General features: G+C 42.2%; 1 protein-coding gene across 1 annotated transcript in view; it reads right to left on the minus strand.

Annotated features, from left to right (window-relative positions):
* The window catches only part of LOC137273130 (carboxyl-terminal PDZ ligand of neuronal nitric oxide synthase protein-like), a 206,544-nt gene extending 204,081 nt beyond the window's left edge, over window positions 1-2,463 (minus strand). Inside the window, exon 1 of the mRNA XM_067805598.1 lies at window positions 1,405-2,463. Within this exon, the coding sequence (XP_067661699.1) occupies window positions 1,405-1,512 (108 nt within the window). The 5' untranslated portion in view covers window positions 1,513-2,463. The remainder of the gene's footprint in view (window positions 1-1,404) is intronic.
* Between the last annotated feature and the right edge of the window lie 12,579 nt (window positions 2,464-15,042).

Consider the following 15,042-nt stretch of genomic DNA (forward strand, 5'->3'; position numbering starts at 1 on the left):
TCATCATTGGATATTGGTAATATTATCACACTGTACATAATACTAGTACAGTATCATACTCATCATTGGATATTGGTAATATCATCACACTGTACACAATACCACTTCAGTATCATACTCATCATTGGATATTGGTAATATTATTACACTGTCCATGATACTAGTACAGTATCATACTCATCATTGGATATTGGTAATATCATCACACTGTACATAATACTAGTACAGTATCATACTCATCATTGGATATTGGTAATATCATCACACTGTACATAATACCAGTTCAGTATCATACTCATCATTGGATATTGGTAATATTATTACACTGTCCATGATACTAGTACAGTATCATACTCATCATTGGATATTGGTAATATCATCACACTGTACATAATACCACTTCAGTATCATACTCATCATTGGATATTGGTAATATTATTACACTGTCCATGATACTAGTACAGTATCATACTCATCATTGGATATTGGTAATATCATCACACTGTACATAATACCAGTTCAGTATCATACTCATCATTGGATATTGGTAATATTATTACACTGTCCATGATACTAGTACAGTATCATACTCATCATTGGATATTGGTAATATCATCACACTGTACATAATACCACTTCAGTATCATACTCATCATTGGATATTGGTAATATTATTACACTGTCCATGATACTAGTACAGTATCATACTCATCATTGGATATTGGTAATATCATCACACTGTACATAATACCAGTTCAGTATCATACTCATCATTGGATATTGGTAATATCATCACACTGTACATAATACCACTTCAGTATCATACTCATCATTGGATATTGGTAATATCATCATACTGCACAGCTCATGGGGCACCGATAATATCACAGTATGTCATACCATTTACTGGATAACAGATGGAATCTTGCTTGTCACTGAGGAGATAGCAGTGTTGTATCAAAAAAGTCTCCGGGTAATAAAATTGTCATAAATTATGAGCACTGTATGAATGGCCATAGTTTTATGAGACATGAAACCTTCATTCCTACTCATCAAAGCATTTGTTTCTAAAAATATGCCAGTACATATATGTTCTAATAAAAATTAAAACGCTTCAGGGTGTTGTGGAGGCTGATGTTTCCACTGTTGACAAGTAAAGTTTCGCCATAGGTTCTACGTGAGTGCACAATGCATGTGCAGTATCCCATAGAATCCGATGTAAGACCGCTTCGGCTGCATGAGAAACGTCAAACATGACAGCCTTTTAATCATCGAGCCAGCTGTCGACAATAAACAGCGAGCAAGTTTTGAGATGATCCCCGCACAGTCTGGCATTCTCGTTCGGGATTCGGAATAAACACGATGTTCTCAGCCAAACAAGTAATACAATACATTTCAACTCACCTTGGCGGAGAAAGGTATCCCGTGCTCAAAAGCATCGTCGTTGTGAAGAGGGATCCGACTGTCGTAGCCGTCATCGGAGACTAAATCGTATTGTTTCTTCGATGGCATTGTATTGTAAACACAGTTTACTGTCAAAGAACAAACTGTCAAAAGACCCCCTCTGCCCCTGCGGCTCGTGTCTCGAGCTGCTACTTGGACTAACAAGACACGTCACACAAGGAATCATCACACATTCTCACAGAAGTTGGAAGCAAATCTTCTTTTCCGTGCGAAACTTGAAACCGTGATAGCGAAATTCGAATTGCAACAACTTCTCGCGGCTACCCTCAAGTCGGCATGTTATCCTTCGACCAGATAGACAGAATCTCCCCGCGCCACGAGCTGCTAGCCCCCTCACGTGCAGGGAGCGCCGTGTTTCACGGCATGTGTAGCAGATCTTCAACTACAGAAGCAGGCGGGGAAGTCCTACACTTACTCACTTTGGTCACGATAAAAACTTCTCACTCTCCACGAGGGCTGCCGATAGCTACCTTTCCACTCACTGCCGTTAGAACTAATCCTCGGCAACGGACCACGGAAATTACTCGTCAATCAAAGCCATTTCTAGTGCACGAGCGATCAATGATTGTAATTAACCGAGGACCAGACACCCAGTCTGCACATAACATCGAAAGTTTGCAAATCTTCGTTCCACCACCATTCAAACACTTCCGTACCCCAGCAGTCACGTGATTTTCTAACCCCTGACCTCCATGACGGCGCGTGCACTTTCGCACCAAACAGACAGCCGCGAGCCTTGATTGGTCTTCTCTGGCAGTGGGTGCCGACTTCGAAGACTTCCGCGGTTCCAGCTTGACAGGAGAGTACGTTTGACACTGAAACGCGCGCGGTGCGCTATGGTTTGATGTGTAGCCGGTTCGGCGAGCCGAGGACCGGTGAATATTGAATATGTTCGCAATGATTCAGTTCAGGGGGATGCTCCCATCAATAAGAGAGACCGACGACTTGCCCGCAAGCCACCCCGAGCCATGCCTTTTCAGCTATTTCTGGAGCGAGACGATTTGCCTTCATTACTGACTCCTGTTTTTAGTCATTGAATGCGACTAATCCCTATACACCGAGTATATGTTATCTAGGGACTAACATACGTAATGACAGCACTCGCCACAAACCGGGTTATCATCCATAAGGGGCCATATAATCATCATAATGGCACATTTTTGAGTGATGTGCATGAATCGCGCAGTCGTCACAGACACCATCCGCGTGCTAATTACTGTGCCCATAATCAACAGAAAATCACTAGAGGCAACATCGGGGTTGAATAGAACCGAGACAGTGCAGTCTAACACCATAACGAGGTTCAGTCAATTCATACACTATAGAACGTTGCTATAGAAAATGATGAGTTAAACTGACAGCGTGTTTTGTGTACCATGTTCACCTCCACACGGGATTCAAAATAAATGCAAAACAAATTCGATCTCATTGCCAGCATTGTACAGCCTTTCTTCCGTCATATTAGTGGCCAGTTCCCTGTTAGCTTCACTGATACATTGATGGAAATGCGCGCTTCACGTCCACCAGTACTGACAATGCCTGGCGAAGTGAAGTCGGACGTTTCGAGGAATCTGAATAGCCGTGGTTATGTCGGCTAGTATGTTATATTCGCCATGTCATGTCGGCTGCCACTATAAATAAAGTACATTTCTATGAGACCTTGCCTCAAGGTGCCAGATGCAAGTTACAATTGTAGTGTTGTAGAGGCACTTTTGCCAAACTGCAGTGATGAGTTCGTACGACCGACGTTCACGTTGTGCTGGTTCAAGCTCCTGATACAGTATTGACCGCAAGTGTCCATGCCACCTTGTAACTGGGAAATGGTAACTCAGGTTTGTTTGACTGGGTGTTTTTTTAACGCTGCACTAACTGATATTGTAGCTATTATAGTAGCGATGAGAAACAAACCCACCCGTGGAGGTCCGGATTACAACTGATCTTCAGTAACCCATGTCGTAAGAGGCAACTAATGGGATCGGGAGGTCAGGCCCCCTGACTTGGATGAACATGTCATCGGTTACCAGTTGCAGATTCGCAGATCTGTTCTAGACTCGAATATTTACACACCGCCGCCAATTAACTGGACTATTGCTGAGTGCGGCGTAAAACTAAACTCACTCGATACAAACCAGACAATCCAGTGATAAACGGCATGAGCATCGATAAACGATGTACATACAGAATTAGGTAGGCCAGGTGTGAGACAATGTGTTCAATGAAGCCGCGAGACGTATAGAGCGTCACGGCGTGTGACGGAAGTCTCCGATACGTGTACGACCTTGACGATTTTCGTTTTTTGTTTATTTGTTTGATTTGTTTGTTTTTGGGTTTTTTTGTTTGGGTTTTTTTTTTTTTTTTTTTTTTGGGGGGGGGTTGTTTTGTGTGTGTGTGTGGGGGGGGGGGGGGGGTTGTTTTTGTTTTCTTTCCTGTATTTCGCTTTTTCAGGTAGTCATACAGGTTCAAAGGTATTGTGCAAAGGTACAAGTTCAAAGCATACATGTAAGGTCTATAACACATTCGTATGATTTTACAGCAAACATTGTTACATGTACATGGAAAACATTTACCTCTTCAACAGCTGTAAACAGCATGTGTAAGCTGGACCATTTGTATGAAGTAGGCTTCCTGGTCACAGTAATGTATATGTATATTTGTGGTAGTATAATAGTGTATAATTTGACTCCTGATGCACATATGGAATATTTGGAATAACATTTTTCTTACCCTAGTTGTATATAATTTTCTTGATAAATAATTATCGCATTTCTGTATAATTATTGTTTCCTTTTATCCCAAACATTACCTGGGGATTTTTAAAACTATTCTGCGTCTACTATTGTTCAGGTCATTATGCTTTCCACCTTGTGACACTCCCCACAGATATGACAGATTGCTTGGTCATAATCGTCGCGAAGGGCACACTTAGGGCTATCCACACAGTTTGTTTTGTAGATGAAATGTCTGGTTGGCAATATTCTGTGAATGATTCTGTGCTGCACCCATCTTAATTCAGTATTTGGAGTACATGTACTTGCGATCAGGTTGAACCCTTTCCAGTCAAGGTCCGATTAGAGCGAACCAGTGACATATTCCCACTTATCATAGCAAGGGGCTTTAACAAAACACGAATCAGTTAACATGTCATGTACTTTCTGATGTCTCAGGCGATTGTTTGTACATTCATTATAAACGGATACTGATGATTACATAGTTTACACCCGGATAAAGTATACCTATTGAATTAGGCGTAGCATGTCACTGCTCGGTTAATACCCTCATATGTAAGAAAGTCTAGGGTGTATAAGGCAGTATAATTCTTCCTTAGAATGAAAACGGCAGATTTCATTCAATAAATCGTTTACGAATACTACACCTTGCTTTCTCCCAGCTTCTGTAACAAGTAGTCTTATTTCCAACTTTTATGTCATCATTATTCAAAATACTTTCGAATAGAAGATCACACTCTGTTTTTAAATGTCCTTTGTATCGTTTAATAGTATTAGACCAATATTATAAGACTTCTCTCCAAAAAGGATTAGAAATTGCACGAATTACCCTATTTTAATAGACTGGAAGTCTTTATTGATGCACACACACACACACACACACACACACACACACACACACAGAGATAGATATATATATATATATGGTATATATTATCTGATATCCACAATAACTGTATAATCTATGCATCAATAATGACTTGCAGTCAGATGAAGTTCCTTGTAATCTCTCTACCCATTACAGTTTTGCCAAGATATAACATGTTTCATCATTGGAACTTTAACCCCACATGTTCCGGATTTAGAACAACAGTATCTCTTTTAACTTTATCTGGCGTGCTTCGCCATATAAATCTAAGACATCGTTTTGGGAAATTGTCTATGACAGATTCGGGTGGGCGGGGAAAGGCAGAATACAGATGGCTTAACTAGATGCCCTGACATTGTGCTGATAGCCCAGAGTTTAGACCATCCTGGGACTCATTCTTTGTCATGAACTGTTAACCATAACGAAGACCACCAGTACATGTGATCAGAAGCAGAATGATTCTAAGGAACATGTTACACGATGGCCACTGTACGTATTTTAGGATTGGGCGGTCGGTAGGCTGGCCACATGGTTGGAGCTCTCTGTCTTCATAACGAAGGACCGGGTTTGATTCTCAATGTGGGTGCTATTAGTGACATGATATTGTTGACTTCATGCTTATAGTAGCGTAACACTATCAGCACTCACTTGAGTGTAGACATCCTCGATATCTCCAGTGTATACATTCCGATGAGTCTCCACTATACCCTGGATGCATCTACGACTCTGCCCGATAAATGTATTACCTCCCTTGACTGGCTTTTTATCCAATCAGGTGTCTACGCTGGGAACCAATCACAATTCACTCTCGCTTTTTAAATTAACTAGCCGATTAAACTTGGCAAACAAACCATGCAGGGGTTCTTACATATATTTAAAACGTTTCGGACCTATAAATTTGTCTGTATGATTTCCCCAAATTGTGAGTCGCACGGCGAGCAAACCTTCTCAGTTACGACCGCTACCATTGTTGACACTGGCAAGCTCGGTTATAACGGTGGCCTAGCTGATTGGCTACTGTGAGAATGCGGAGCCCGCAAAGGGAGGTAATAAAATTATCGGGACGACCCGTAGACGCCTCCAGGGTATAGTGGAGACTTATCGGAATGTATACCCTGGAGATATCGAGGATGGGGTGTAGATGGTCTCATTAATAGACCGATCCAGTCAGATCCGATAAGCCCCGCCCACTTCGTTTTGTGTGTGTGTGTGTGTGGTTTAGGAGGACACCTCTGACAATGGTGTCACCGCCAGCGAGACGTATGTACATTGAGAACGCTGTTGATGAATGCTGCTTGTGGTACTTTGCTATCCGTAGATTATGAATGATATTTAAAGAAGAAGGTGTGAGTGGCATAATTCGAAGCGCATCGCTTGGGAGGCTTCGTTTGACCCCGGAAATAAGTCTGACAAATCGACAATGCGCGACCGGCCTGCTGATTGGCCGAAATCGACGCAGCTTTGATTGACAGACTGGATCGGTCTATTACTGAACGTTTCAGTAAATGATATCACAAAAATGATTTTTGATTCTATAAATTCGTTCCCAACAACTATCGGATTTGTTTGTCTGAATGCTCTTTTGTTTGCAACTATACTACACGGTTGTACAGGTTCACCAATTCTCCAAACTGATTGGACTGACACTGCTGCATTGTAAATATCAATATAAAATGACGTCATTTACTCACCATGACATAACGGTCATGACACTATTTTCCTTGCACGATGACGGAGCAGGGTATAATTAGGAGATAGACGTACTATGTTGGGAAATTAGATGAATGTTATGCAGATTGATAGTCTCCAGTTTCATTTGGAACCGAACGGCATTGGACGAGAGGCGAATTGAACTCGTCTGTCGTCGGTGCCGTTCGTTTTGGGTTTGTTTGTTGTTGTTTTTTCCAACATGGTGACATATAAAATATTCTGTACAAACAAAACATTGCAATAACGTAATATCAAGGAGCTTGGTTTATGCAATCCCAAGTCAACACGACTTAAATCACGTGTGTAGTTTTGTTGTTTTGTGTGCCCCCACCACACCACACCCTACCCTTCTTTAACTGGATGTAGTTGTTGACAGCGCGACAGTTCGAAATGTTGGACAGTGGAAAATACTCGACTGGCTGTCGAATCTGAACCCTGCAGAATCGAAGAATACATCCTCTTCTGATCGACATAAGGCCTGTAAATTATCAAAGACTGTTTATTTTTTTGACCGGCGACTGTCGCTGATGCCTTCACATAAGTGTCTGAAAGCACTGCTTTGTGTACATGCTACTAACTTTGGATTCCTTGGAACATAGTTCTCATCACTTGGGACTGGATTATGACCAAGCTTTCTTCAAAGTGTTACGAACATAGATCTTCGGCAGTGACAGTCTTGCGGTGAGGTTGTAAGAAAGCTGATTTCTGGAGGTTAAACTTTTGACATCTGTTTTTGAACGATCCAACGGGACATGTTGGAGTAAGTCTGTAAGTGGCATAAATTCGCTGTTTCTTGTGAATTTCCCATTCTACATGGAAACAAATATACCATTTACCAGGTAGGCAAATGTTTGCTCTCGGTTTTCTGTATATTTTGCATAGATAGGGATGCATTTTTACAAGGCTTTTTGATTTGTAAGGTAGATATTGTTTGTTTATATTTGGGACAGTGTATTGTAAATGAGGAGAAGAAAAATCAATACATTTTTTCGAATTTTAATAAATGTTTTGCACACATTTACATCACGCCTGTTATGTTGTTATTAGTAGTTAAGTTATCGTAAGACGTCCATATACGTCCTGACGTTCATGTCGTCAGGAAACCTGCATGCCTACTTATATCGAGAGAACTGAAGTAATGAGAACTTGTGATATTTATATCACTTGTCTCCGTTAGCATCCAGACATTCGACACAGAGGCAGATTAGGGAATAGGGTGTAACCTGCTGGATAAAGCTGAAAGGCTTAGGGAGACCATGGTACCAGATCCCCCATGCACCCAACAGAACGTAGACAAACCGCATGTACACTGTTTTCTTCGTGGCGAGGCTGACACAAACATCTCACCACAACATAGGACGAGGGGTACCTATAGCCAGCCACCCACGTGACTACGTCCCTCCCTTCTGATGGCTCTGTAGGGTTTCCTTTGATGTTCCCAATTGGATTTCTCGCCTGTAACCGATTCCTTCTAGTGCCGTCCTTTGTGTGGCCACTGCTAATGTGTGTCGACACATCACTCACTTGCCATTATCGTTTTTGTATTATTCATGTTGTCTGTGAAATCTTATTGAAACCAACAAAAGCTGTCGGTAAAACGATTTGACGTGTTGTACTCAATTTACTTTGTGAGAAAACATTCGATTATGGAAATAAGAATTACTGGAATAACTATTAATAATTTGACAGATCAAAAGCACCTATTAACTACGTGTTAATGCATTTGGTTGAAAGGATGTTTCAAAACTGTGGAATAAATATCTCATCTGTCAGGCTAGCTCATCTACCGAGTTTGATCGTTGTCGGCGATGTTGCAACGGGTGATCAAATTCAAGAATATGAAGAGTCTGACTCGCATTTACTGCTGTCATTGAAGAAGTATTTAATCATCTACCGATTGACATCTGACCAGGAGAAGGCTGTGTCGACCTTCTCCATGGAGGGGATGTACAGACACTGGGGAAACCTTTAGGTCAACGGATCAATTCTGCACATTCGTTTCCAGTACACTGTATTTTGATGGTCGTGAGATCGACACTACTCACTCACTCATTCGTGATACAGACAACACGTGCATGTAGTAGCATAGTCACTAGTTGCGACAAATCGGTAAGAAAGAAATCTATGCTTCAGTATATACAAACTACATCACGCTGTTCACATAAAGAATATTACACGCGATATAGATTTTGATACCATCCCCTATTGTTTCAGTGTTATTGCCAGGTTAAAAAAGAACCAAAACACTTATTATTTACTTATATTCCGTCACTACTTGTTCTCGGGTTTCTGTGGCAAATTGTTATTGTGATTTAACTCATTACTGACTAGTTTCGTTCATGTGTACCCATGCGAGCGTTTCGACCTGGCTGGGTTTACCTGTGTTCAGCGACATTAACTCGAACTTATTTAGCCATGGTGTCATGAGATCGTGAGCGCTTGATGTAAAACTTTATGTAAATTTAAAATATCCACCCTTACTTATGAAGTTTAGAGTGTCGTCACATCAATATCTTGCTGCGAAGACGATGGAGCTGTTACCGGTCTAGTCCATGTTATTGATTGGCGCATTTTTTGTACCGATTCACTTCAATTAGGGCTTTTATGTAAGATTTTCCCCCTCCGTGGATGTATAGAACCATCTGTATGCTCTGTGAAATGTCGATAAATCACCGCGAAGAACTGAACGATTTCTATATAAGCCAGAAAAGTTACCAATCTGTTACAGTCCATGAGCTATACAAATATGACGAAAACTGAATATGTTCTTAAACATAATGTCCGAGGCAGATCTCCTCCCCGTGCCCTCAAGCTGGCTTCGGGAGGAAACTCATTGCGGGACCATTTACATTTTTTTAAATAAGCGAAATTGCTGTGGCATCATCAAAAATGGAAAGTCAACACTGCGTATTGAGCTCCCGACTGTGTGAGTGAAGATAACACAGTTTATCAATTGACAGACTCGCGTGACGAGCACGCGCTCAGCCCAAGATCAATGTTCGCCAATTGTCGCCATGATGCGGTTGCGTGCGAAACACAACTTAGATTGAATAATGCTTTGTTTTCCTCCAAGACTGTGGAATTCGTCGCAAACTGTCAGTGAAGCCACACACAATCTACCTGCGATGCCCTTAAGTGCGGTATAACGAGATAGAATGAACCCCGATATATCACCTGTAAGTGAGTTAGGTGGGTGAATGAGTTAATGTTTAGGCAATATTGCAGCCATATCATGACGATAACAATTTAATTTATACCAGTATTAAAATCAATGAATTTAGAACGTAAAACCTTTGTGAGAAGGATAGACAGGGCGAATCTCGCATCTCAATTACTACACAGACAAGGCGGCTCTTCACTGACCCAAACGGATATATTTTGAAGGTGACATCATACACCCTAGGTCAGAGGTCTGTTGTTCCTCTGTATATTGATATATCTCGAAGACACAACATTCTCTTCGAAAACACAACGATCAACGTAAATTTTTAGTTGCTTTTACTAACTGCTTTTTCTGTTCTTCCACGTCGAAGAAGGTTGTATCTCTGTCATACAGTTCAGCTTGTCGAGACCAGACAAACTGGTGATTGATATCATGAGCAACGATCCGCGTCGAGAGGGTCACTTCATCCTCCACATGAAGTCGTACGACCAGCACTGGTTACTAAGGATCATTGCCAGGAATACCCGCAAGGAACAAACAAACCGTCAGGCTTTAAATATCTTGCCATTATTAAGACTCAAAATCTTGAGTTCAATTAAGACACGGGAGCAGCACTGAGACCCTCCATGAGTGAGTGAAAAGGGGTTAATGAACAGTATTCCTTGTATTCTCGTTACAAGATGTCTGGGAGTTTGTATGGAAAGAAAGACCGCATTGATGCATGATCCCGTCCCGTAACGCAAATCTCAGCACTGAGATAGTGACTGGCTTATCCTAAACTAGGGTTGAGTTGGGTGGGGCTTACGCCGGCATTATACCAGCCATTTAGTGACGAGAACAAGTCTGCATCCATCACCATCTTAAGTGCATGGTCCAAAAGAGTGTGGCTTTAAAAACATATATTTTCACTTCACCACCATCTGAAAAACAGAAGATGTCATAGCATCGAATACAAAAGCAAGCAATTCGTTATTCCGTTATCCAAATGAAACTACAATTTGTGAAATAGGTCAACTTCTCCCAGGAAATACAGGATCAGATGCCCGATAAAACAGACTTTTCGCAACATGATGAGTGTGCCTTGCAGTTGAAAAGTCCACACAGTCAAGCAAAATATGCTTGATGGTGAACACCTCATTGCATGAGACACACATGGGAGGTCCATCCCCCTTCGTTTTCAGCAGATAGTCATGAGTAAAACTCACGTCTTGACTGGCAACCCAAGTAGGTATAACCAATAGTTGGCTTAAGTTTATGAACTTTACTTCTTCCTACCTTGGTGTCCCACCCTTTTTGCATGAGGTCAGCAGTATAACTTTTGATAGTGGGTCTGAAGTCACTGTACGGGATCAGTAGTGAGGATAAGAGCTCGTCAAGAAACGCTTCAGGAGCAGCATCGACTTTGTGTTACCTGACATGCCGACGTGAGCCGCCAGCCAGTAAAGGACGATGTCACACTGGCCTGTAGAAAGGCCGTTGTAAAGTTCTATAAAGCCCAGGATGATAGGGTGACGATGTTTTCCGAGTGGGTCTAGTGTTTCATACAGGTCACAGCTGCAAACATAGTTTTGGCCTCAGCATTGAAGATGGGACTGTTGTCTGGGATTCTAGTGAAGACAGTCTTGGATCCAGTGACTGTAGCACTGGCAGTTTGGCCATCATCCTTGGATCCGTCTGTGAAGATGGATCTATGGGTGTTATACATGGAATGGTTCTGGTTGTATTCCTGTTGGAACACCAAAGGGTGTGTTTCTGACTTTTTGAGTTCGGTGAATGTATGATCGATCTGTGGCGTCATCATCTGCCAAGGTGGCGAAGACAATTTCAATTTCAATTTCAGCTGCAGATATATGTAGTTGAACTCTGATTTCAGGTGTTGGAACCAGACTTGCACTTTAGGAAATACGTTTTCATATAGAGGGTTGAAAGCACTGTTGTATGCTGGATTGGCAGAGCCAATGAGCCTTGATGGTTGAATGTAATTTTTCTAGATTGCTTTTGCAAGTTCCATCATAGACAACGGAGCCGTAATCTAGTTTAGAGTGAACCAATGATCTGTACAAGTGAAGGAGGGTTATCTGATCCCCTCCCCATTCTGTGCCCTTGTGCGGTTTGTATGTATGGAAGAAGTGAATACAGGTTGTTATGGATTTTGAGTTCTTGAAGTCATTTTCATTGGCAAATTTTGGGGGGTTACGAGCGCCTTAGCATTAAGATCGCCTTGTGAAACGTCTAAATGGATTGGCCCATTTCCTGAAATTATAATTAAGTCGGGCCGTTATTCATTCCTTCATTCTTTCATTCATTCATTCATTCATTTGTTTGCTTGCTTGTTTGTTTGCTTGTTGGTTTGTTTCTAACGGGATCGGATGGTCAGACTCGCTGACGTTTTAGAACAATGCTTGCTGTTCAAGATCACTGACTCGCCTAGTCCAGACTCAGTTATTTACAGACCGCCGCCACAGAGCTGGAATATTGCTGAGTACGGCATTAAACAATAAAACGGAGCAACCATGACATCAGTGGTGTCGTTCACCTATGGCAGTGGTGAGTTGGTTTCAACGCTTCTTTCATCAGGGTTTATGATTCCATCATTACAGTATATAACTCACGCACCTGCATGCTTCCCTCGACATTGATGTAACTAGCTTTACTGTAGTGTTCCTTACTCCGTCACCTGCGTTACCTTTTCGTCGTTAACATCGACACCCACGTCGACGGCACTATGTAACTGTTGACGGTGTTGGCTGTTGCAACTACCTTGTTTATAACGAATGAAAGACGACGGTTACAGAAAGGGATTTCTTCCTTAATATCACGTGACAATGAATGGCTGAAACTCCATAAACAGCCGGAGGCACCAGAGCTACTTTAACGGCAGGTGATGTTTCAAATGTCAAATATTGCAGTTTCAGTGTTGCCCAAATCCTTTTCCCAATATACTTCTTTGACGCTTTCCTTCTTTCATAAAACCTCGACAGATTTATCTGGTCCTTAATCATCAGATTGATTTCAACATAAAAATATCTAGCTATGTTTTTGTTTAATGTTTAATGTTTGTGTTGAAGTGGGAACGTTGATTTCCAGAAGCTCATCCATAATGCTAGGCTGTGACAAGAAGCACTCAATTTATAATGGTGTAATTTCATTGAAGATCTGAGGTTCTCTTTGTACTGCGTGTGACATCGATTGAGCATGTGTTTTAAATCACAACTGGTATTACACAAACTGACTAAAGATGACATAACTGTTCCCCTTCAACAGCAAGACCTCGCCGCCTGCAGGGACATGAATAAGTAATATTTCACCTGCACACCAGCTGGTAATAGTCTGGAGGTGATAGCCTGCTGGTTGATATCATGATCAACGATACGCTCAATCCACCAAACCACCGACTCTGACCACCCAATACACCAGACACTCCACCAGGAAGGATGACCACCAAGGGCACCAGACCCTCCACCAGGAAGGATGACCACCCAATACATCAGACCCTCCTCCAGTTATGACGACCCAGTCCGCCCACTCAACGACTCTGGCCAACCAATCCACTGAGGCGCACCGTATGTGCTTCTAGTAACACATCTGGAACCATACGATCAGGTTTGTCTGCCGTGTCCACACTAGTCATAACCTGGGGATTCACGTCAAGTGCTGAATGTCAGGAATACGCGCATCTTCCAAATCCTCCAGCCAAATAGTATCTACAGACTTAAGGCTGTCCATGTACAGAATTGGGGAAGTTTACATTGACACGGGCAAAGGAATCGCGTTCTAGGGGAGGTAACTCTAAGCAAAGAAACCGATTCAAGTGACTTAAAATACCCACAGCTTGTAGGCAGTGCTGGACATACAACATATGTAATATCTAGAATTACACTTCTTAGTAAAGTACATATTCGAGTACTTTTTGGTGAGTTGAGTCCCACCCGGGGATCGGACCCACACCCTCAGAGTTAGGCAGACGATCGTCAGCACACTAAGTCAGACGCTTAACCGGCTCAGCCACATAGTATAAATGAATTCGGAGTTTGTTATTTAATAGGACACCTGAGTACAGACAAGCAAGTACGGCGTCAACGCCACTCTACACCCTCTTACAGTGACTACAAGGTTTGGTTCTTTGTTGCATCAGTGTGTAACGCCACACTCACCGATGTTCCATCTCTGACGGATTAACATAAAAGCTGACTGACTATGCTTGTCGTAAGGGACGACTGACGGGATCGGGTGGTCAGGCTCTTTGACTTTGTTGACACATGTCATCGGTTCAAAATTTGCAGATTGATGCTCGTGCTGTTGATCACTCGATTGTCTGGTCCAGACTCGATTATTCACAGACCGCCGCCATAGAGCTGGAATATTGTTGAGTGCGGCGTACTCACTCTAAGACGGAGGTTTGTAAATAACAGAATCAAGGCCACACAATTCAGTGCTTAACATCATAAGTATCGACCAACGAAATACCTGGATGCGATGAATGATTTTGGCAAGATTCAGTTATATTGCAGCTATTTGCCGGCGGTCTGTAAATAATCGTGTCTGGACCAGATATTCCAGTGGTCAACAGCATGAGCATCGATTTATGCAACTGGGATACGATGACATCTGTCAACCAAGTCAGCGAACCTGAGTACCCAATCCCATAAGTTGTCTTTTACGACAAGCATGGATAAGGACCATTTGTAACCGAGGACTTCACGGGTCTGAACACGATAACAAACATCAGCCGTGTCAACGAGCTTGACCACCCGATCCCGTTTGTCGGCTCTTACAACAGGCAGGGGTTACTGAAAATCTAAGTCTGACTCGTATCTTCACAGATGAGTAAGACTTCAGACGATGACTACCCGGAAGAAGTGAGAGGACGTTGTTCATGTGTGAGTTCATCGAAGGAGGCTGATGGTGGACAATAAGGAACCTTTTGCTGCATACAGATTATGCCAGTTTTAATTCTAAGCCTACCCAAGCCTACCAAAACTCCTGTTACTGTCTAGAACTAAATCGAGCGATGAAATGCCAGCACGTTGTCGACATGGCTGCCTGTTTGTAGTCCAGTACAACAATCACCCAATATCAACCAGCGATCTGTTGTGAAACTGTCAGTCGAT

The sequence above is a fragment of the Haliotis asinina genome, chromosome 2 (genome assembly GCF_037392515.1).
Source record: "Haliotis asinina isolate JCU_RB_2024 chromosome 2, JCU_Hal_asi_v2, whole genome shotgun sequence".
NCBI classification, from domain to species: domain Eukaryota; kingdom Metazoa; phylum Mollusca; class Gastropoda; order Lepetellida; family Haliotidae; genus Haliotis; species Haliotis asinina.